This window comes from Erinaceus europaeus, chromosome 8, assembly GCF_950295315.1.
Source record: "Erinaceus europaeus chromosome 8, mEriEur2.1, whole genome shotgun sequence".
In the NCBI taxonomy this organism is placed as follows: domain Eukaryota; kingdom Metazoa; phylum Chordata; class Mammalia; order Eulipotyphla; family Erinaceidae; genus Erinaceus; species Erinaceus europaeus.
Genome location: NC_080169.1, coordinates 98641964 through 98662372, shown reverse-complemented (window position 1 = coordinate 98662372; position 20409 = coordinate 98641964). Strand labels below are relative to the sequence as shown.

General features: G+C 51.1%; 3 protein-coding genes across 4 annotated transcripts in view; 2 read left to right on the top strand and 1 right to left on the bottom strand.

The window, feature by feature from the left end:
* SND1 (staphylococcal nuclease and tudor domain containing 1) overlaps nt 1-20409 on the bottom strand; it is a 497039-nt gene that overhangs the window by 57435 nt on the left and 419195 nt on the right. The window lies entirely within an intron of this gene.
* Nucleotides 7267-9472, top strand: LOC132539926 (basic proline-rich protein-like). 2 transcript variants are annotated; one of them, XM_060196528.1, is made up of 2 exons: nt 7267-7379; nt 8391-9472. In XM_060196528.1, the coding sequence occupies exon 2, from the start codon at nt 8435-8437 to the stop codon at nt 8900-8902; it is 468 nt and encodes a 155-aa protein (XP_060052511.1). In that variant the 5' UTR covers nt 7267-7379; nt 8391-8434; the 3' UTR covers nt 8903-9472. The 2 variants fall into 2 exon arrangements, with proteins under 2 accessions (XP_060052511.1, XP_060052512.1); XM_060196529.1 differs by lacking the exon at nt 7267-7379 and adding an exon at nt 7415-7688.
* On the top strand, nt 9522-12276 carry LRRC4 (leucine rich repeat containing 4). The gene has a single exon (XM_007526285.3). The coding sequence runs from the start codon at nt 9803-9805 to the stop codon at nt 11756-11758; it is 1956 nt and encodes a 651-aa protein (XP_007526347.1). The 5' UTR covers nt 9522-9802; the 3' UTR covers nt 11759-12276.

Genomic DNA, 20409 nt, shown 5'->3' with positions numbered 1-20409 from the left:
ACCTGCGAGTGCTTATGCTCCCTCCATCAACACTCACTCATACACTGGTCAGGAAGGGGCTGGAACTCTAAAACCCGAGAGCGAGAGAAACTTAAGGAGTCTCAGCTTTCCTAGAGGTTACAAATAATAATTATAATAAAGTTGGTGGATCCCCCCTCCTCAAAGATTTATAGAGTAGGCCCAGGGCTATTTTTTTTTAAATATTTATTTTTATTTATTTATTCCCTTTGTTGCCCTTGTTGTTTTATTGTTGTAGTTATTATTGTTGTTGTCGTTGTTGGATAGGACAGAGAGAAATGGAGAGAAGAGGGGAAGACAGAGAGGAGGAGAGAAAGATAGACAGCTGCAGACCTGCTTCACCGCCTGTGAAGCGACTCCCCTGCAGGTGGGGAGCCGGGGCTCGAACCTGGATCCTTATGCCGGTCCTTGTGCTTTGCGCCACCTGCGCTTAACCCTCTGCTCTACAGCCCGACTCCCCAACCCCCAGGGCTATTGATATGCCATTGGGGAGGCCGAGTTCCTGTTTACATGGACCAGACAATGGTAATCCTCTTTCCTCTGAAATTCACTGCTGTCTTTGGACACAAGAGGAGAAAGGCTTTTGCTTTGGAGGGTGAAGCTTATAATCCACAAGTACACAGAGACATCAACAAGTTAATGTTAGCTAGTGGCAAGTAAGAAAACAAAATAGTGAGGTGACTGTGGCTGGTGGGTGAGTAGCTGGGGCTGGGCAGTCATTGAAAGTCCCTCTGAACAGACCTGCTTAAGCTAACACATTACATTACACAAGGACCAGGACTCAAACCCTGGTCCCCACCGTCAGGGGGGAAGCTTCACAAGTGGTGAAGCAGTGCTGCAGGTGTCTCCCACCTCCTCCACTGTTGCTTTTTGTTTTTCCTCCACCAGGGTTATTGCTGGGGCTTGGTACTTCCTCTGTCTCTCCCCCTTCCCTCTTAAGGGAGATGTGGGGGAAAATGTTCTAGATAGAGCAAAAGCCCAAATGAGGAAGAACCAGCATAGAGCATCCAGGAGGAGAGAGAAGCATACTACTGAGGTCTGCAGTGACAATTCTGTGGCTACAAGAATTATGAAGAGAAGACACTGGAGCATTTTAAGCAGATCAGTAACACAATCTGAAACAATGTCACAGAGGTCACACTGTTGGCTGAAAAGAATAGATTGTAGAGTGCTAAAGTAAAAGTCTATGCCTTGGATAGGTTAATTTTGGTTCCATACAAATGTTTTGTATTTATATAAGATGTGAACAGATGGGGAAGCTGAGAGAAGAGACTATGAGAACTCATTCTGACCTACCTGTAGTTTTGAAATTATCTCAACATTAAAAAAAAAAATTAACTGTTAAAAAACAACAATGAAAAGCAGCTTGTATTTTGAATGAAGAGCTACACTAGGTGTTAAGAACAATTGAGTACGAAGCAAAAGATAAGAAATGTAGTCTCTTAAGAATTGAATTTGGATAAGATAGTTCCTTTCAACACTAGTTTCCATGTTAGGAGACAGAAGCTGCTGAAACCATTGCCATTTGCTACAACTGACTGATTCTCCTTACTTACTTTTTGTTTGGTATAATGAAAGAAGCACAAGTATTAGTCCACTTCCCACATAAAGAATCTGAGCCTTAAAGAAACTGATGTACATGGTATGCAAGAGGTTGAACCAGGTTTATTTTTAAAGGGTTAACTCAAGTCTTTTTAAGAGAGAAAGGAAGAGAGAAACCAGAGTGGCACTTGGCGCTAGTATATTTGATGCCAAGATCAAACTTGGAGCCTTGGGCATGCAAGTCCTGTACTCCATCACTAACCTATACCACCACCACCACCACCCCCACCCACCCCACCCCTCCGGCTGCAAACCAAGACTTAAACCAAGATCTATGTCTTATACCAGAATTCCATCATAAACACCACTATGGTAGAATGTTCACTGGTGCAGGTGTTTGATTTTGCCCACATACACATTTTGCTCACTTCACTCTTGTAACAATATGGGAAACAATATCTGGATTCTCCCTACCAAAGTTATGACTAAATGCACACATTGTTTCACAGGTGTCTGCTAAAAGGCTAATTACAGGAACTGAGCATCAATTAAGGACTGAATTTATGTGTGAGACACTCAAAAAGTTGCTCCAGTCCCACGCTTAGTCCCACGTCTACCTGCTGGGCTCGGACCTTGGGATGTTGTCCTGTAGTCTCCAGTAAGAAACTCAACATTTCTGTGGCTTAGTGACAGTTGAGTCAAGTTCTGTAGCAGTGCTAAGAGGTACTTCTGGTGTTACTGGTAAAGTAAATACTTAAATGTTCCAGGGCTTCTGGGATAAAATCTAGAGACCACGGACAGAAAGTGAGTGAATTATCAAAGAAAGCAGGAGAGAAAAACAGAGTAAGAGGCAGATTCCTCAAGTTTGTCGTGTCAAGCTGCCCCCTTCTCCTGGATCACTTGATGCTCTACCACTGGCTGAGTGAAGATACCCACCATTCCCAAGGGGCACTTCCAATGGCTGCTATGCTCACACAGGCTCATCTTTACCCCCTCTCAAAGTCAGATTCATGGAGGAGTCACCAGCTGGTTTGAGCATTTTATGTTCCTGTGTTCTTTCTTTTCAATTTTTGCTTGTCATTGACAGGGTTTCATCGTTTTAAGTCAATTATTATTATTATCATTTTTTCAGATAGAAAGACAGAGAGAACAATGTCACAGCAATGAAGCTTCCTCCAATGTGGTGGGAGCTGGGCTTGAACCTGGTTCATGGCCATGACAAAGCAGGTGCACTATCCAAGTGAGCTCTCTTGTTGGCCTTTTCCTGTTTTCTTTTTAAGTGGCACATTGGAGTGGCTTTGAATTTGGGTGCTGGTCAGAGACACAAATCTGGCTGTTACTATAGTGACTGAATGAGTCCAGGAAGATAATTACCATGTTTTTGTGATACAATCAAGTCATGGGCCTTGTGATGAGATAATCTATGCCTATATTATTCGGGGGGGGGGCTTTTACACCAAGAAATGGGGGCAGACAGGGAGATGGCTCAGTGGTAAAAGCACGTCTTAAATGAATAGTCTTGGATTCAAGCCCTGGCACAATATGGAAGCACCACAGCACTGACAGACACTCCACTGATGGTGAAGTGGTGCTCTGGCGTCCCTCCCGATCACTTCTCCTATTTGGGGGAGCTGGGCAGTGGTGCACCCAGTTAAGGCACATACCACTTCTCCTGTTCAACCTAAGATTACAAACAAACTGGTATGTACATGTGTAAGACCTTAGCACTGCATCGCAAAATAAATAAATAACTAGTCTCAGGGGCAAGGGCGAAGCTCTTCCATGCGACAGCCCTTTGCCACTTTTATTAAGCAACTTGTCTTGTCTTTGTTTAGATTTCATAAAAATTGTTCTGGATGGGGCCTGCAGGGAGAGTGTCTTTTTGGTTTACTTCCTTCTAATTTCCTTAAAAAGTGAAGTTTGGGGAGGGGGGGCTGGGGAATAAAGAACTGTAGATTCTTAGGCCACTCAGAAGAGCAGGTAATTCTGGAACAGCAGCTGTGTGGCCTTGAATTATGGGGCTCAAGGAATAGAATACACTCTCTTTACCAATGTGGGTTATAATGGTATAGTGGCAGCCTCACTAAGGGATCAGTCAGGAGAAAGAACCCTGCTTTACTTGGTATTACGATGACTTTATCCATTTGAAACCCCACAACCAGTTGCCCTTGGAGAAATATCTGCACACATGGGCAGCAGTGATAGACACACTCGTGTACAAACACACATTCAAGGATGTTCATCACCTTCTGTAGGGAGCAGGTTAATTCTATTACTATCTGGACTGTTTGTTACACTGCTTGGCATTACAAATTCACCTGTCAATCAGTGTATTCACTTAGCTTATGGAGGGAAATTCCCATATTATTTTTCTTTCTCTGGCCTCCTGTTTCTCCAACCCCCTTTCTCTCCTTTGCTCTGATTTTGTTCTAAGCATGAGTGGCAGCACAAAAAATTTAAACATGGCAGGCTGGGGAGACAGCAAGCACAATGGTTATGCAGAGACTGTCATACCTGAGGCTCCAAGGCCCCAGGTTCAACTCCCCACACCACCAGACAGTAGAGCTTGAACACTGCTGTGTGTGTGTGTGTGTGTGTGTGTGTGTGTGTGTGTGTGTGTGTGTGTGTAGCCTAAATAAAATTATTAAACACAAGAGTGTAAACATGCTTGGGTGGGGTTTGGCTGCCAACAGTTTGGCAGATAGGAATTCTAGAGTATGTGATCGCCCAGTCACTAATGGACTTATGTTAAGTGGCCAGAAAGTCTACTGGAGGTCAAACAGTACCCCCAGAAGATTGTTCCTTTCTGGCGAACCCTATGATGCATTATGGACACCTAGTGGCTGCTTGAGATAATGCCTAAGGGATGTAGGTCTGGGTGGGGAGTAGTCCAATCTTGGGTTTTGGCAGGATACCAATTTTTGGAATAGGACAGAGTCCTGGATTCTCTCAAAGTTAGTTTTCTGATAACCATTCCTCTCCACTTCTTGTTATAGATCCAAAATCACTCAAAAAACAAAACAAAAACAAAAAATCAGTAGACTACTTCCATTCAAACCTATCTCCAGCCCAGTCCAGTCAAGTTCCACCATAGCACCTGCATGTAAGACCACAGAAATCAAACATCTGGGATGATCTCCAAGCCCTCAGTTTAAGTACCAATTAACAAGGACTGGGTGGTAATGCAGTGGGTTGAGTGCACATGGCGCAAAGCGCAAGAGCCAGCGTTAAGGATCCCGGCTTGAGCCCTGCAGGAGGGTCGGTTCACAAGGGGTGAAGCAGATCTGCAGGTGTCTTTCTCTCCTCCTCTGTCTTCCCATCCTCTCTTGATTTCTCTCTGTCCTATGCAACAACAATGACGGCAATAACAACAATGATAAACAAGGGCAACAAAAGGGAAAAAATAGCCTCCAGGAGCAGTGGATTTGTAATGCAGGCACCAAGCACCAGCAATAATCCTGGATGCATAAATAAATAAATAAACAAATAAATACCAATTAGCCACACACTTTAACTGAGGGGCTGGGCTTAGAAGGGGCAGATTCTGGTCTCAATGCATCATGTGGCTATACATCAACCTCTCTGAACTTTATTACATTTGTAAAATGAAAGGTTTAGTCTTCATGTTCTCTAAGGTCCCCTTTTGCCTTAACATTCAGTGATCTATGAGCTCTTTTTAGTATCTGGAAAAACACAGTCTGATCTTCTCTGCTCCAGCACTGTGGATCTCTAGATTAACTGAAGGAAGCATTCTCTTCCACTTCGTGGCTTATTTCCAAGACAGTCTACAGTCTCTAAGGTTCAACCTTCTTCACAGAGCTCCATATCAGAGAAGAGTCAGGCATCACAGGGTAGGAGAACTGGAAGGAACTTTCTACTCCATTTCCTGAATTTCACAAATGAAGCAACCAAGCTTTGAGGATTTGTCACAGAGCTGATCAGTGGCAGAAAGGGGAGGAGACCTTGTGTAGCCTGAGGTTAACACATGTAGCAGGTTGCTAACATAGGCCTTGCCCAGTCACTGGTGGTTTCTTTAGTTCTGTCTGGCGTCTGCACAGTAGTCTCTGTTGGTGAAGCTGCAAGGAAAAACATTCTTGACCCAATGCCTCTTCTTCTCCAAGTGTAAGCCACCTGCTTTTTTTGTTATGATTTGGTGGCACTATTCCAGACTGAGGAAGCAGTCAGAACCAGGAGCTACAGCAGCAGACTATGGCTAGAGCATACACTGGCTACAGGATTAGAGGTTCTGGGCCACTCTCAGCTCACAAACGTAGAAGCACCCTGTCCTGTGATGCCCCCAGAGCACTCCTGGTCTAGTCTGCAACTTCACTTTTTTTTTTTTTCTTTTCTCCCTTTCCCTTATGTGGTTCTAGGGATCAAACCCAAAGCTTCACATCTGGGAGGCATGTGTCCTGTCACTAAGCTACCTTCCTGGCTCTTTTTTTTTTTTTTTTTTTTTTTGTAGCTTCTGTGCTATAAACTCTCAGTCCTAGCTGACTTACAGGGGGCAAATCTCAACCTCATTACTAAAGTCTTGGTTCAATCCAAGGCAGCCTACCCCTTCCATCCACCTACACAGTATGAGAGCAGAACCTTTCCTTTGCTGGCCCCTCCTGTACCTGAACAGATGGGCCTTAAAGAAGGAGGGGGGAGGCATACTCCATTGCCATCTGGGGTCTCCTCTGGCACCCCATCAGCTCCAAGCCAGATGAGGTCAGGGGAGGAAGTTCTCAAGTCTCCACAGACTCCTGTTGGAAACTGCTCACATGTCTCTGGTCTGTGAGACAGCCATGGAGAGCCTGGAGCTAAGGATGTGCCAACAGAGCTTCCATCAAAAATGCAAAGAGTTGCCAGAGCCCAGATGGAAAGAGGCCCTAGTAGCAGGGTTCGACGCCTCCCTCTCTCGCTCATTCTTTCTCTTGATTAGTCACTGTGAGTGAAACAAGTCAACTAAAGGCTCTTATTTTTCTCAGTTCCTCCTCTCCTAGCCTTTGTTCTATTTATCCTCTCCTGTACCCAGCACTGAACTTTTAAAATCAGCCACCACCACCACCCACCCACTGGGCCTCAGCTTGCCCTCACCATGCATTCTATGTGGAGTAGGCAGGCACATCAGAAGGTTGTGTTCCAATGACAGTTACCGCCACACTCAGGGTCTGAAGACTGGATTGAAATGCTAGTTCTGTTGCCTCCTGAGTGTGTAACCTTGAGCACATTATCCACCTGCCTTAGCTCAGTACCTTCTTTGTGAAAACGGAGACAACTGTTGGCAATCAACAACTGTTGGCATAAACAAAGATTAAACAAGAACACATCATCTATTGATCAGAAGTATAACTACATATATACTGATAGGTGCAGCTCTACAGATCCATTCATTCGCCTCTCTATTCTTAGCAGAGTGGAGAGCACTTAACAAACATCCCTTGAAATGACTGTTGAAGTGAACAAGTGCAACTCGATTTCTCATCCATCCGGGGAGAAAACCCCAGGGAATCTCCTCCACGCCCAAGTTCCTAGACATCTGAGCTCTGCCGGGGTTCAAGCTCTGGCTCCACCACTTACTATGTGACCGGAGGCAACAATAACTATTAATGCTGCTGCTCTGTGACAGCAGATGCATAATAAAAAGGTCTGGGTAAACACGGGGTGATGCTGCCTGCAAAGGGAGGGTTTCCAGGACTTCCTGGCTTGTGTGAGGAGGCTCCGGTGACGGTGACTGACTAGTAGGGCAGCAGGCGGTTTCGGAGATGGGTGTGGTGGGATCCGGACTGCTGAGAAACCCAGCATCTCCGGCTTAGGCGTGGGCCCACATGCAAGTGATGAGGGTTTAGCCGGCGAGTGCGCCAAGGGGGAAGTGGGCGGGAGCCCCCGGGAGGAAGCAAGACCGCAGGCGCCTAGGTTGCAGGGCTCGGCCGCACCTTGCGGGCGGGAAAGGGTGACCCAGCCCCGCTCGGGTCGCGCGGACGCCCCGGGGGCTTCCCGACCACGGTCCCGACAGGTCGCCGCGCAGCTCTTCTCCGGGAGTCCCGGGCAGAGAGCGGGGAGGCAGGAGCTGCCGGGGCAGCGGGCGCGGGGCTTCGGAGTGAGGAGCCACGCTGCTCCACGGAAGAACCGGCGGCGCCGAGGTGCCCGGAGCTTTCCATCCCGTCTCCCTCCCCGCTGCTCCGCTGCCCCGCGCGGCGCCGTCCCGGGACGCCGTCCCCCCGCAGCCCTCGCTCGGCGAACTAGCCTTGGAAGGCTGGGAGGGGGCGAGGAAGGAGGGCCCGGCGGTGCCGCCCCCGCCGCCCCGGCCAGGCGCCCGGTCAGCAGTCGGCGGGGGTGCGGATGACGCAGGCCGTGCGGGAGCCGGCCGATTGCAACAGCCCGGGAGCCCACCGCGCCCGGGAGCCGGCCCGAGGGGCCCGAGGGGGGGCGCTGCCTCTCTCGCCGCAGCCCGCGCGCCCGCAGCCTATCAGCGCCGGCGGCTCCTCAGACCAAAATAGCCCGGACGCCGCCACTCGCGCGCGGCCCCTCACTCGACGCGAACCCCGGCGGCTCGTCCGCCCGCCCGCTCGGCCCGGCCGGCTCCCTCGTGCAGAGGGGGCGGGGAGCCAACGGCCTGGGGAGGGGGGTGGGGGGTGGGGGAGAGAGCGAGCGAGCGGGCGAGCGGGGAAGGCGGGCGGCCGGGTGGGGAGGAGGGAGGCGGCCGGCCGGAGGCGCGGGGCCCGGGGCACGCGCGGCGCTGGAAGGCGCCGCCGTTAACCCCTCGAGGGCGGCGGCGGCGGCGGCGGGGGAGCGGTGCTAATACATAAGAGCACTGCATCACGCTAATCTTCTCCCCAGAACAGTATGCGTCAGCAGTACATTCACGTTCTGACTGAAGGACAAAAGGATGAGAGAGCAGTCTGCGTGGCTGCTGCCTGCAACACCGCAAGCCGGGCGCGAGGAGGAGACGGTGGGCGCCGCGCGCGCGGTCTCCGCTGCTGCTGCTGCTGCCGCCGCCGCCGCCGCTAACCAGCGGGGACCATGTTCCCGGGCTCCGGAGCGCTCCCCGCAGCCTCGACCCCCGCTGCTCACGCCGCCGCCGCCGCCGCCGCCGCCGCTGCCGCCAGCGCTCGGGCCGCTGCTGCAGTGCGCGGGCAGCGCGGCTACTGAAGGAGGCGCCCGGCGCCCCGGCCCCGAACGCCGCCCCCGGACTCCGAGAGGGGGCCTGCGCTGCGGGCGCGACCCCGGCCGCGGGCCCGCGGACCCCGCGCTGCCTCCACGCCGTGGCCCCTCGGGGGGGCCGGACGGATTACCGCTCCCGGCGCCGGCAGCCGGCGGACTGGGCTCCGGAGCAGCCGGGCTTCGGTCTTTTTAACCCCTAAGCGGAGAGGCGAGGGAAAAAGGGGGTGTGTGCCCGGGGAGGGCCCGGCGCCGCCAGCACCGCCGCTTAACTCTCGCGGCCCCGCGAAGAGCGCGGACTGCATCGCCGCCGCCCGCAGAGGGGCAGCGCAGCGGCCTGGGCGCCCCCTCACTCCCCGCCGGGGGGCGGCCCCGGGGAGCGCTCGGGCTGGGGCCGCCGCAGCCACACGCCAGCGATGAGGCGGCTTCGCCCGCGGCTGGTGGGAGCCGGTGCCAGGGTCCAAGGACAAAGCCGGGAAGCGCTGGTGGCGCGGCTCCTGCTCCTCGGGCTGGCGGGGGGGCATGCACCTGCATAGCCCGCCGGGCCTCGCTCTCCCCGGCGCGCCTCAACTCCGCCGCTCCGCCGCCGCCAGCTCCGGATTTACTAGAAGCCATTTTGCCTCCCCCTCCCCTCCCCTTCCCCTCTGCCCTCCCCGCCCCCTCGACTTCCCCCCTTTTGTTAATTAAAACTAAGAAGTAAGAATGGGGACGAGGTGGCCGGCTCCCGTGGAGAACGCTTAAGGACACCACGCCAATTCTTTCCTCCCTTCCGAGGTAGGCGACAGCCACTCACCGGGTGGGGAGGGCTGCGGGGTAGGGTGGGGGGTGAAGAGAAAGTCTTGGCTTCCCTAGGACCGGCCTGGGGTGGGGAGTGGGGGAGAGTGGGGGGGTCGCTGGTGGGCGAAGGACCAGTCTCGAGTTTCGCATGATGCCCCCCCCCCCACCGGCCGATCTGCTCCATCTCGCTAATCGCCCCCTCCCCACCTCCTTCTCCAGATGGAAAGAGGAGCTCCTAGCTCACTTAAGCCGGGGTAGGGCTGGTTCTCCTTTGCGAGCCAAAATCCCAGGCGATGGTGAATTATGAACGTGCCACACCATGAAGCTCTTGTGGCAGGTAACTGTGCACCACACCTGGAATGCCGTCCTGCTCCCCGTCGTCTACCTCACGGCGCAAGTGTGGATTCTGTGTGCAGCCATCGCTGCCGCCGCCTCGGCAGGGCCCCAGAACTGCCCGTCCGTCTGCTCGTGCAGTAACCAGTTCAGCAAGGTGGTGTGCACCCGCAGGGGCCTCTCCGAGGTCCCCCAGGGGATCCCCTCCAACACCCGGTACCTCAACCTTATGGAAAACAATATCCAGATGATCCAGGCCGACACCTTCCGCCACCTCCACCACCTGGAGGTCCTGCAGCTGGGCCGGAACTCCATCAGGCAGATCGAGGTGGGGGCCTTCAATGGCCTGGCCAGCCTCAACACCCTGGAGCTGTTTGACAACTGGCTGACAGTTATCCCCAGTGGGGCCTTCGAGTATCTGTCCAAGCTGAGGGAGCTCTGGCTTCGCAACAATCCCATAGAGAGCATTCCCTCCTATGCCTTCAACCGGGTGCCCTCCCTCATGCGCCTGGACTTGGGGGAGCTCAAGAAACTGGAGTACATCTCCGAGGGAGCCTTTGAGGGACTCTTCAATCTCAAGTACCTGAACCTGGGCATGTGCAACATCAAAGACATGCCCAACCTCACCCCCCTGGTGGGCCTGGAGGAGCTGGAGATGTCAGGGAACCATTTCCCTGAGATCAGGCCTGGCTCCTTCCATGGCCTCAGCTCCCTCAAGAAGCTGTGGGTCATGAACTCACAGGTCAGCTTGATAGAGCGGAATGCTTTTGACGGGCTGGCCTCACTGGTGGAGCTCAACCTGGCCCACAATAACCTCTCTTCGCTGCCCCACGACCTCTTCACCCCGCTGAGGTACCTGGTGGAGTTGCACCTGCACCACAACCCCTGGAACTGCGATTGTGACATCCTGTGGCTAGCCTGGTGGCTCCGGGAATACATCCCTACCAACTCCACCTGCTGTGGCCGCTGTCACGCTCCTCTGCACATGCGGGGCCGCTACCTGGTGGAGATGGACCAGACCTCCTTCCAGTGCTCTGCCCCTTTCATTATGGATGCACCCCGGGACCTCAATATTTCCGAGGACCGCATGGCGGAGCTCAAGTGTCGGACTCCCCCTATGTCCTCCGTGAAGTGGCTGCTGCCCAATGGGACAGTGCTCAGCCACGCCTCCCGCCACCCGAGGATCTCGGTCCTCAATGACGGCACCTTGAACTTCTCCCACGTGCTGCGCTCCGACACTGGGGTCTACACGTGCATGGTGACCAATGTGGCGGGCAACTCCAACGCCTCGGCCTACCTCAACGTGAGCGCGGCCGAGCTCAACACCTCCAACTACAGCTTCTTCACCACAGTCACGGTGGAGACCACGGAGATCTCGCCGGAGGACACGACGCGCAAGTACAAACCTGCTCCCACCACATCCACAGGTTACCAGCCGGCCTACACCACCTCCACCACAGTGCTCATCCAGACCACCCGGGTGCCCAAGCAGGTGGTGGTGCCCGCTACAGACACCAACGACAAGATGCAGACCAGCCTGGATGAGGTCATGAAGACCACCAAGATCATCATCGGCTGCTTCGTGGCTGTGACGCTGCTTGCTGCCGCCATGTTGATTGTCTTCTACAAACTTCGCAAGCGACACCAGCAGAGGAGCACAGTCACAGCCGCCCGGACAGTTGAGATCATCCAGGTGGATGAAGACATCCCCACGGCGTCCACAGCGGGCACCGGAGCTCCGTCTGGTGTATCAGGTGAGGGGGCAGTTGTGCTGCCCACAATTCATGACCATATTAACTATAACACCTACAAACCAGCACATGGGGCCCACTGGACAGAAAACAGCCTGGGGAACTCTTTGCACCCCACGGTCACCACTATCTCTGAACCTTATATAATTCAGACCCATACCAAGGACAAGGTACAGGAAACTCAAATATGACTCCCCTTTACCCCGACCCCAGAAAAAAAAAAACTTATAAAATGCAATAGAATGCACACACACACAAAAAGACAGCAACTTTTGTACAGAGTGGGGAGAGACTTTTTCTTGTATATGCTTATATATTAAAATCTATGGGCTGGTAAAAGAAACAGATTATATTAAAATTTAAAAAGAAAAAAATCAAAACAAAACTATTTTCTAACTTGTAAATTCTATTTAAAGGGGAGGGGAGGAATCTTGGGAGCGTTGTGGGGAGAAGCCACAAGTCAGCTTGCTTTGCTGCCAGAAGGGGTTTTCTGGAGTGAGGGTGAAACTGCTCAGATAAAGCGAATTAAAACGGTCAACAAAGGTCCTCGAAGAGGTAGGGAACTGATGCTGGGGGATGGGGAGGGGGTGGGGGGGGGTGGCTTCAGCTGAGTCTTGTCGTTTTTTTTTTTTTTAAACGATGCTTCATAGGACACAGGAACACCTATTTCTAGACATCTTTCTTAAACCGAGAGCTGTCTTTGCAGATTTATTAAAAACAAAAAATATACAAAAAAGCACCAAGAATTTGTACTGTGCTCAAAATGTTGAGAGGCAATAAATTGTTTTCTTCCCCTGCTGAGGCCAAGGGGAAGATAGATCTGGAAATGTTTTTTAAAAAGGAGAACCACCAACAATTCCTAAAGAAACCTTACAAGGGTGAGTCTGGAGGACTGTCCCCGTGCACAAGTCTCCTTGGTTTGTGCACCAGGACACACGTGTATGGCACCTGACAGAGCTGCGGGCAGGAGCAGAGAAGGAAATGACTGGCGTAGCTCTCAGTCAAATGCTTGCACAATGCACCAGATTCCTGCAGTTGGGATTAACCCATTCTCTGTTACCTATTTGGGTTTCCCTGTGAAAAGGAGGCCACCCCCCCTGCCCCGGGGGTGCGGCAACAGGGTGGTGGTGGTGGTGGTGGTGGTGGGTGGGTGGGCAGAGAGAGCAGAGGCAGAGATAATGTATTCACGGGGGGCCATAAATTAGCGTTGTGCCACGTCCACCTGTTGTTCCAGTATCTGACACATGATTGGAGACAATGATGGCATTTTTCTGATTTTTGAAAAGGGGTTTGTGTGTGTTAAAAGCCGGGAGTGGGGGAGCTTGGGGGAGTGGAAGCTTTTCTCATGGCTTGTGATTTGGTGCCTATTCTAAATGCTGATTCATTAGGGGTTATTCCAGCTGATGTCAACTGGTTTGCTGTGATGGGGTGGGGGCTGAGTGTGAGCTGGGAAGAAAGCGAAAAGGCGAAAAGGGCACAGGCTCCTTTAAAGTCATGGAGTCTTTCCCAACCAGGAGGGTTTCCTCTCAAAAAAGAGATGCGGAAGCCAGTTTAAGCGAGGCACACATGGGCACCTGTACACACACACACACACACACACACACACACACACACACACACACACACACACAAATATGACCAAGTCCTGCACAAAGTCCTGTTGAATGTAGCACAGTGAGGGAAGGCTTCCCTCTCCCAGGCCTACCTCAGGAGGAGGTGGGGGAGAGAGGGCGGGTGTGGGTGGGAAGGCAGAGATCTCTGTTATTCTGGTCCATTCAATGATGTAACTATTTTCATTTATTTCAGCTTTAAAAGGAAATAAAAGGGTTCAGATTTGAAAGTGGGGGGGTGGGGTGGGGGGAGATACCAACAAAAGAACACTGATTGTAATGTGAGAAAAGTGTATTTTTGTATTTTAATAAATATTGTTCACTTTTTAATTCCATGTCCCCAAAGGGCTAAATTGACTGAGGTCCTGAACCTGTAGATGCTGAATATCGAGTCCTTTCCACTTACAGGCAAATGGGAGGGGAGAGGCAAGGTGGGAGAAGAAGGCTGTGCTTAGTCTCTCCGAAGTGTGGGAGACTGCTGGAGCTGTCAGCCACCTTCCCTTTAGCTTAAATAAAAGCACTGGTTCCCGTGCACCTTCCACAAGCTCAGTGTCTTGGTCCCTGGCTTGGTGGAGGGTAGAAGCGGATTTCTCTCTGCCCTGGAAAAGCCGGGGAAATGGGTCAGCCTCAGCTCCTGGGACCTGGCCAGAAGTTAAATGCCACCTCAGCAGAAGCTGCTGGTTGGGCAGCACCAGCTCCACCAAGGACCCCCTGGGGACCTGGATTTCAGAGGTCTGCAAGAATGGTGCTTAGCTCAAATCCAACCCCGGCCCCTCACATGCAGTGCTGCTTTTCTGTGCTCTGGGTGCTAAAGAGTCAAACGTGGTGTGGTAGTGGTGGTGGTGGTGGTGGTGGGTGTCTGTCTCCTGATGCTTACTGAGTAATGACGTCCAGGGAGACTGCCAGAACAGGGACCCTGCGTCTCTCCAGCGCTAGTATTTATACTAATGCAGGCAGTTGGGGACTGAGTGGGCGTGAGCTCTCTGTAGTGAACAGAAGAGAGGCAGGCAGCACTTTGCAGCAGTTGGCTAAGGAAGGGCCGGCTCTCCATCCTCCTGGGTCTGTTAGACATTTTTACTGGGTTCCAGCATTTGTGTATGGACACATGCTCTGAAACAGCCGCAAGGTTTTTAGGGCTCAAGGGCCCACTCCCTCTTGCCGTGCCTTTGCCTCCCTACTCCCAATAGAGAGAAAACTGCAGCAGAGTAAAGGGTGGGACTTGGCTAGACCAGTTGCAGAAGCAAGAAATGACTCCCTCTCCTAGAGTCACAAGACACAGCTCCGGCTGTTGAGAACAGCTTCCCGGGTACACAATCAGGGGCGATTGTGGAGGAAGAAGCTATTTGGCGAAGCCAATTTTCTCATAACCCTCCTTTTAAAAAAAATTTTATTTTTGACAACACTTGGGCAGTCAGGGAATTCTGCAGTAGTTCTGGGATGACAAAGATCTGAGGGGAGAGGCAGACGGGATAAAGAAAAAAGTAAAGCCTTTAACCTTTCTAGGGAGGAATCCCAAGAGCAAATAATGTGCCCTGGGGGCTGAGCATATTCTGGTCTTGGAATCTGTCCAGATAGAACTTCAAATGAGTGCGGGAGACTGAGGCAGTGCTTCTTGGGTCTACCTATCCTTAAAGCTGCTGGGGCAATTCTGCCCTCACTGGGCCTGCTCTGGGCACTGCTTCAGCTTTTGCAGTGGTAACCCCCACCCCCACCCCCCATTTTGCTGTAATGTTGGGTATTTCCTGCTTTGCAGCAGGCACTTGGGATAGCTTTTCAGAGAGGAGTCCCATGAGCACAGAAAGTGTACCCTTTAGTGCTGTGCTGGTGACTCATCTACAGGCCTGGCCAAGCTGGAGGGTTTATCACCTGAGAGTGGAACATGGACTGGGTAGCTCTTCAGGGGGATAGTTGGAAGAACACTTTAAAGACTCTGCTGCTGACTGTATGGAGTTAGAGAATTTTCATTATAGAAGTTTTTAAAGGCCGTGAAAAATCATTTAGTCTAATCCTTTCACATGTTACAGTCAAGGAAACTGAGCCCCAGAGAAATTAAAAGATATAGCAAGGTCACACTGCTGGTTAGTGGAAGAGATGGGACTGAAAGCCAGGTCTCCTGGCTCCCAAATCAAATGTGCTTTCTCACGCAGGTTCTTACAGGATACTTCTTCCCTAGCCAATCCGCAGTGACAATAGGACCTTCCTACAGTTCCCACTCTACTGCCCTCTGAGGTCTGACACCAGGGGCCCCACAGCTGGCCCAGTGGCCATGTGAGCTCATTGACGAGTTGGATTTTCAGGACTGTACATGCATTTCCTGAATCTTGGGTTTCGTGACAGGCAGTAACCACAAGATTCCCAGGGGGTGATGGCTACCAGGGAAAGGGTGGAGTAGATAAGGCAGGGTGTTGATGGTGGGAATGACGGCCTGGGCTGCTCCCAGCCTTGCCGCTGGCAGCTGTGCCAAGCACAGGACTGAATGGTGGTCTTTAAGCACCCATCAGAGAATGCTCCGTAGTGGAGTGGTTTCTGCTTATTTGGCTCAATCGTGAGATGACGGGGGAGAAGGGGGCTTGGAGGGGGAGGGCTCCCTAACTCTTCTTGTCTAGAGTATCACACTATCTCTTTTAAGCCCGATGCTGAGGCTACCATTCCTGTAATCTGCTAGAGGGCCTTTTATTGCTTTTCAGTGTAATGCTGTGTCCTATTAGCAAGGAAGTGAGCGTCGACAGGCTAGTTCCTAAGGCCTAGAAACATTAACTTTATTATGGCTGTTTAACATGTATTGAGGCCAGCAACTTGCTGGGTGCTGGGTGGAACAATGTAGCCAAGAGTCTCTGCAAGAAGATTCCTGTTCATGGTGGGGAAGAGGTTGAGAGTCCATGGCCACTGAGAGTGGAGGACTCTGGCTTCCCAAGGTGGAGATATGGGTAGAGGGCAGGAGAAGGCTACATGGCCCTTACTCAGCCAGGCCAATACTGGGCGGGGGGTGGGGGGGAGAAGAAGGAGAGAGGTGCCTGGAGGGGACAGAGCCCACAATTAAGGCTCTAACACTTTCCTGCAACAAAGCAGCAGGGGCTTAAAATTAGAGAAGAGGAGAAAGAGAACATTTATATCCAAACATATGTCACATTTTTTATCTCTTCTGCTGGCACTCAGCACTCCATGCCATCGGCTAATGCAGGGACTGTTCACGCCATTTCTAAATCCTGCCTCAGCTAAACTGCAAGGCAGCTTTTTGGCTCAAAGGATCTTTCTTGGTTTCCATCCATTAAGAAAGCACCCCTTTCCTCCCCCCAGGGGGAGAGAGAGGACAATGGCTTGGGCAGTGGATTAAGATTGTTTTCATCTCTGCTTTAAATTAAAAAGAAGTAAATTGCTTCTTGGAGCAGGGCTAAAGGCTTGAGAAGCAGATCAGGGAGAAATACAGATCTGCAAAGTAGCATAGTGCCTGCAAACAGACGCTAGAGTCAGTCTTCCTGGGTTGAATCCCAGCTCTTGTCACTTACTTGCTGTGTGACTTTGAATGCACACTCAGTTTCTTCATCTGTAAAATGGACCTATTGGTGCCAACCTTGTGGCTTCACAGGAAGGTGTGAGAACTGGAATTGTTGTTCTGACAAATGACATAAGGTATTGCCACTCTGATTCTCAATCTCAACCATGCCCACAGGGAACTGTGCCCACTGAACCAGGGAAAAAGCCAGAGAAAAAGATGACTATCCAGATTATGTCACGGACAGCAGGGCAGTATAATCTATGAACATAAGCTCTATAGGAAAGAATGATTGTACATTTTCCCCCAGGAAAACATTGCCTTGTCTGATCTCTAGCTCAGCTCTGTAGCTTGGCCCAAGGCGCTGTCTGAATCCAACAAAAGAGTATCTTTCCTTGAGGTGAGCCATATAGAAAGGTGTTCCTGTTGGTGTTGGTGCACAAGCCTAGGGCTGGCTTTAGAAAGAAGGAAACCTTGGTCCTTTTCCAAAAGGACAAGCTTCCTGAAGTCCTCGCCCTGTTTGTCTGTCAGGGTACCATCAAAGCAACATTATTCAGGTCAGTGATGAGATCTCCCAACCATGAAGCATTACTAAGGGTGAGAGAGGGGAGGGCAGAGGAATCAGGAAGGAGAAGGTAGCACAGACAGGACTGTTGTTAAAGGAGTTCTGGAGGGTTTGTAGAAAAAGGAAAGGCAGGGGAAAGGAGAGAGAGAGAGAGAGAGAGAGAGAGAGAGAGGGAAATAGAAAAGAAAGACCATAATTTGAGTGAAAGCAGGATGGAGCTCTATGGCAGACATACAGGTTAAGGGTCTACAATTCAGTGAAGAGAGGAAAGCCAACAAGAGGCTGGCTGGACTCTGTGTTGGGGAAGCCTGTGAGTGTGACATTCATGGCAGAGAACAGAGAGAGGGGAAGGGGAGGGAGGATGATCAACTTTCCGAGACAGGCCTAAGAAGAATGCATTTGGATTTCCTAATGAGAGGGGAGAACTGGGTTGTAGGGAGACCACAGATTTTATCCTCTGGTTCACACCACCACTCTTGTCAGAGCCAGATACTGTCCTGTGTTTGAGGAAGGAACCTGGCCTTCAGGGCTGTGATCTCACTCTGACCCTCACAAGCTTGTTTAGGGGACTCCCTCTGAAACCTGTTCCCTCATTTCTATTAAGGTAAAGCCATGAGGACAGAGGAGAGAGAGCGCAGCTCAAACATTCATCCACAAGAGCAGCATTCCAGAGACAGGGGGTTATGTAAATCATTGATGGCTGTGAGTTTAGTGCACAGAGACACTGGCAGTGAGTCAGAGACCAGGCCTAGGCCTATGGGGATATCTCTCTGAGAGATGCTCTCTTGTCAGAGGAAGTTAGCATTTGGGAGGACAGCCTTGTCTTTCCTATCTTCTCCCATTACGGATATTCCCCCACCCCCTTTTTTTTAAACTTACAGCCCTCAGATGTGAAGCTCACTGTAATGCCAGGTACTGAAATTCGATGACTGAAGTGACAGGCTTTCGGCTTCCTTCATTATGTTCACCTAGGACTGTTAGAACACTGACTACAGGGAGAGTATCAGAGAGTTTACTGAGGTTCTGATGAATTATGAAACACCAAAGGAGCAGCCCTCCCCCCACTTGTTTAATACCCAACATGCACCTTCTTATGCCCCTCCGCCAGTTAGTTCTCATGAGGTATTGTCTTGCCATAGGCCCCCCACTGCAGTATTATTACCTACCATGACAGAACTGTGATTGGACAGAGACAGAGAAATAAAGAAAGGAGAAGATGGAGAGACACCTGCAGCATTGCTTCACTGCTTGAGAAGCTTTCTCCCTGTAGGTGGGAGTCTGGGGGCTTGAACCAGGGTCCTTGCGCATGGCAACATGTATGCTACTGACCACCCCAGAACTTAGGACATCCCACAAAATCCTTCTGTTCTAGGGACGGCTTTTCCTTCCTTCTAACAGTCCTCATGCTGTTTCTTCTTCTAAGAGGAAGCCTTAAGCTGTAGTCGCTTCCAGGTCCTTTAAGGTCTTAGCTCTGGTTTTCCTGTGTCTGTGCTGATTTAGTCACTAGATAAGTCACTCTACCTGCTCAGTGAGTCAGCAAGGATGACTGAGAAGAGCTCTCACACACTAACTGTTCCCTGTGCAAAGTTTGTCTTCCTGGCCTCGGGCTACTTCCCAGTCTCCCAGACCCTGGCTTCTTTGCCTACCCACTCATCCTGGTTCATTAAAACCATTCAGGAAGCCTCCCCATCTTAGATTCCACCCTGTAGGTGAACTGAAGGAGTTAGAGGCGGCTCTTCACAAAAGCAGGTCTTGGGATGGTGCAGTTGTGTTTGCAGGAATGCTCAGCACATACAACACAATAAGCCCAGAAGTGAACTGAGGACTCAGATACCAACAGCCTATTTCGGCAGCCTCCTAGCCGCAATGGTTATGAGTTATAATGTATTGCCATTACAAGAAGGACTTAATTTCTGGACTTAAAGGAAGTGGGATAATACGTTATCCTATTAGTGTCTGCCTGTGTGAATTGACAATGGTTTCCTTCTGACACGACAGCATATTCTTCCAATTTATCTCTTTAAGGGGATGAACTGGGAGAGTCTGGAGGAAGAAAGGAGCAAGGGCCAAGGAAGAGCATGTTAAAGCAACCAGTGAAAGAGAAAAAGGTTTTTTAAAAATTGGCAGTGGGGAGAAGGAAATTGGAGGTACATGGCATTATGGAGACAGCATGAAACATGCTTGCATTTCATGTTGTTTCTCTCAGGGTGGAAGTGACAGCAACCGATGGGCGCGTTGTGTACATGTGTGGAGCCACAGAAGTGTGGACACAGGAAGAGTGAGGAATTGGCTGGCTCCCTGCTCTCTGTCTAAGCCTGTTGCGCCTGCAGGATAGCTCTCCCTTTTCCTTCTACACTCCTGTTTTCAGGCCGCATCTGCTCTGCTTGCTGGGATGGTGTCAGCTGAGGGCACCTCTTCATCCTGAGGTGTTATCAAGGCCGGCCTTGGAATGGCAGTGGGCTCTGAGGACCAGATCATGGTTTAATGTGGAGTGTGGGGATGGTGAAGGGAACTTGCAGATTAATTCAGAAAATCTAGTTAAGGTTCCCCTCCACCCCACCTCATTTTATTTTTAAAGAAAAGAAAGCCCAGCTAGTTATGACTTGCTGGGTATCACATAGGATGCAGAGACCTTAAGATCTCTAGTCTCTGGATAAAGAGAAACTGAGAAGGAAGTAGAAAGAGAGGGAGGGAAGGGAGGGAGAGAGAGAGAGAGAGAGAGAGAGAGAGAGAAACAGACCTGTAGAAATGTTTCACCATTTGTTAAGCAAATGATCCCGTAGGTGGGGATCACAAGCTTGAACCAGGGTCCTTGTGCAGGGTAATGTCCACTCTACCAGATGTGCCATGGCCTGGTCTGGTCACTGCCATTCTTAACCTAGAATTGCTACTGGAAACTAGAAAAGCCACTTTGACACCTGAGTCCAGGGGGTGTCATTTACCAAAGCTGCAAAGTGACTAGTGACCTCTCAAGTGTGTGATTTGGTGCCACCCCTTATAGTCACCCTTCAGGAAGGAAAAGGAGAGGAGCAGGCTGTTCACCCCACTACTTTTATCTGTACTTAAGTGCTGCTCCCCTGCCCTCCTCTCCCAGAGCACGAGAGAGAGCTTGCAGAAGCTCAATCACATTAGAGGTGCACTCAAGGTCAAGACCACCACCGCAGGAAACACTGA

Bases quoted from the DNA above. Each gene is read 5' to 3' on its own strand.
- LOC132539926 (XM_060196528.1), top strand. From the start codon at position 8,435: ATGAGAGAGCAGTCTGCGTGGCTGCTGCCTGCAACACCGCAAGCCGGG.
- LRRC4 (XM_007526285.3), top strand. From the start codon at position 9,803: ATGAAGCTCTTGTGGCAGGTAACTGTGCACCACACCTGGAATGCCGTC.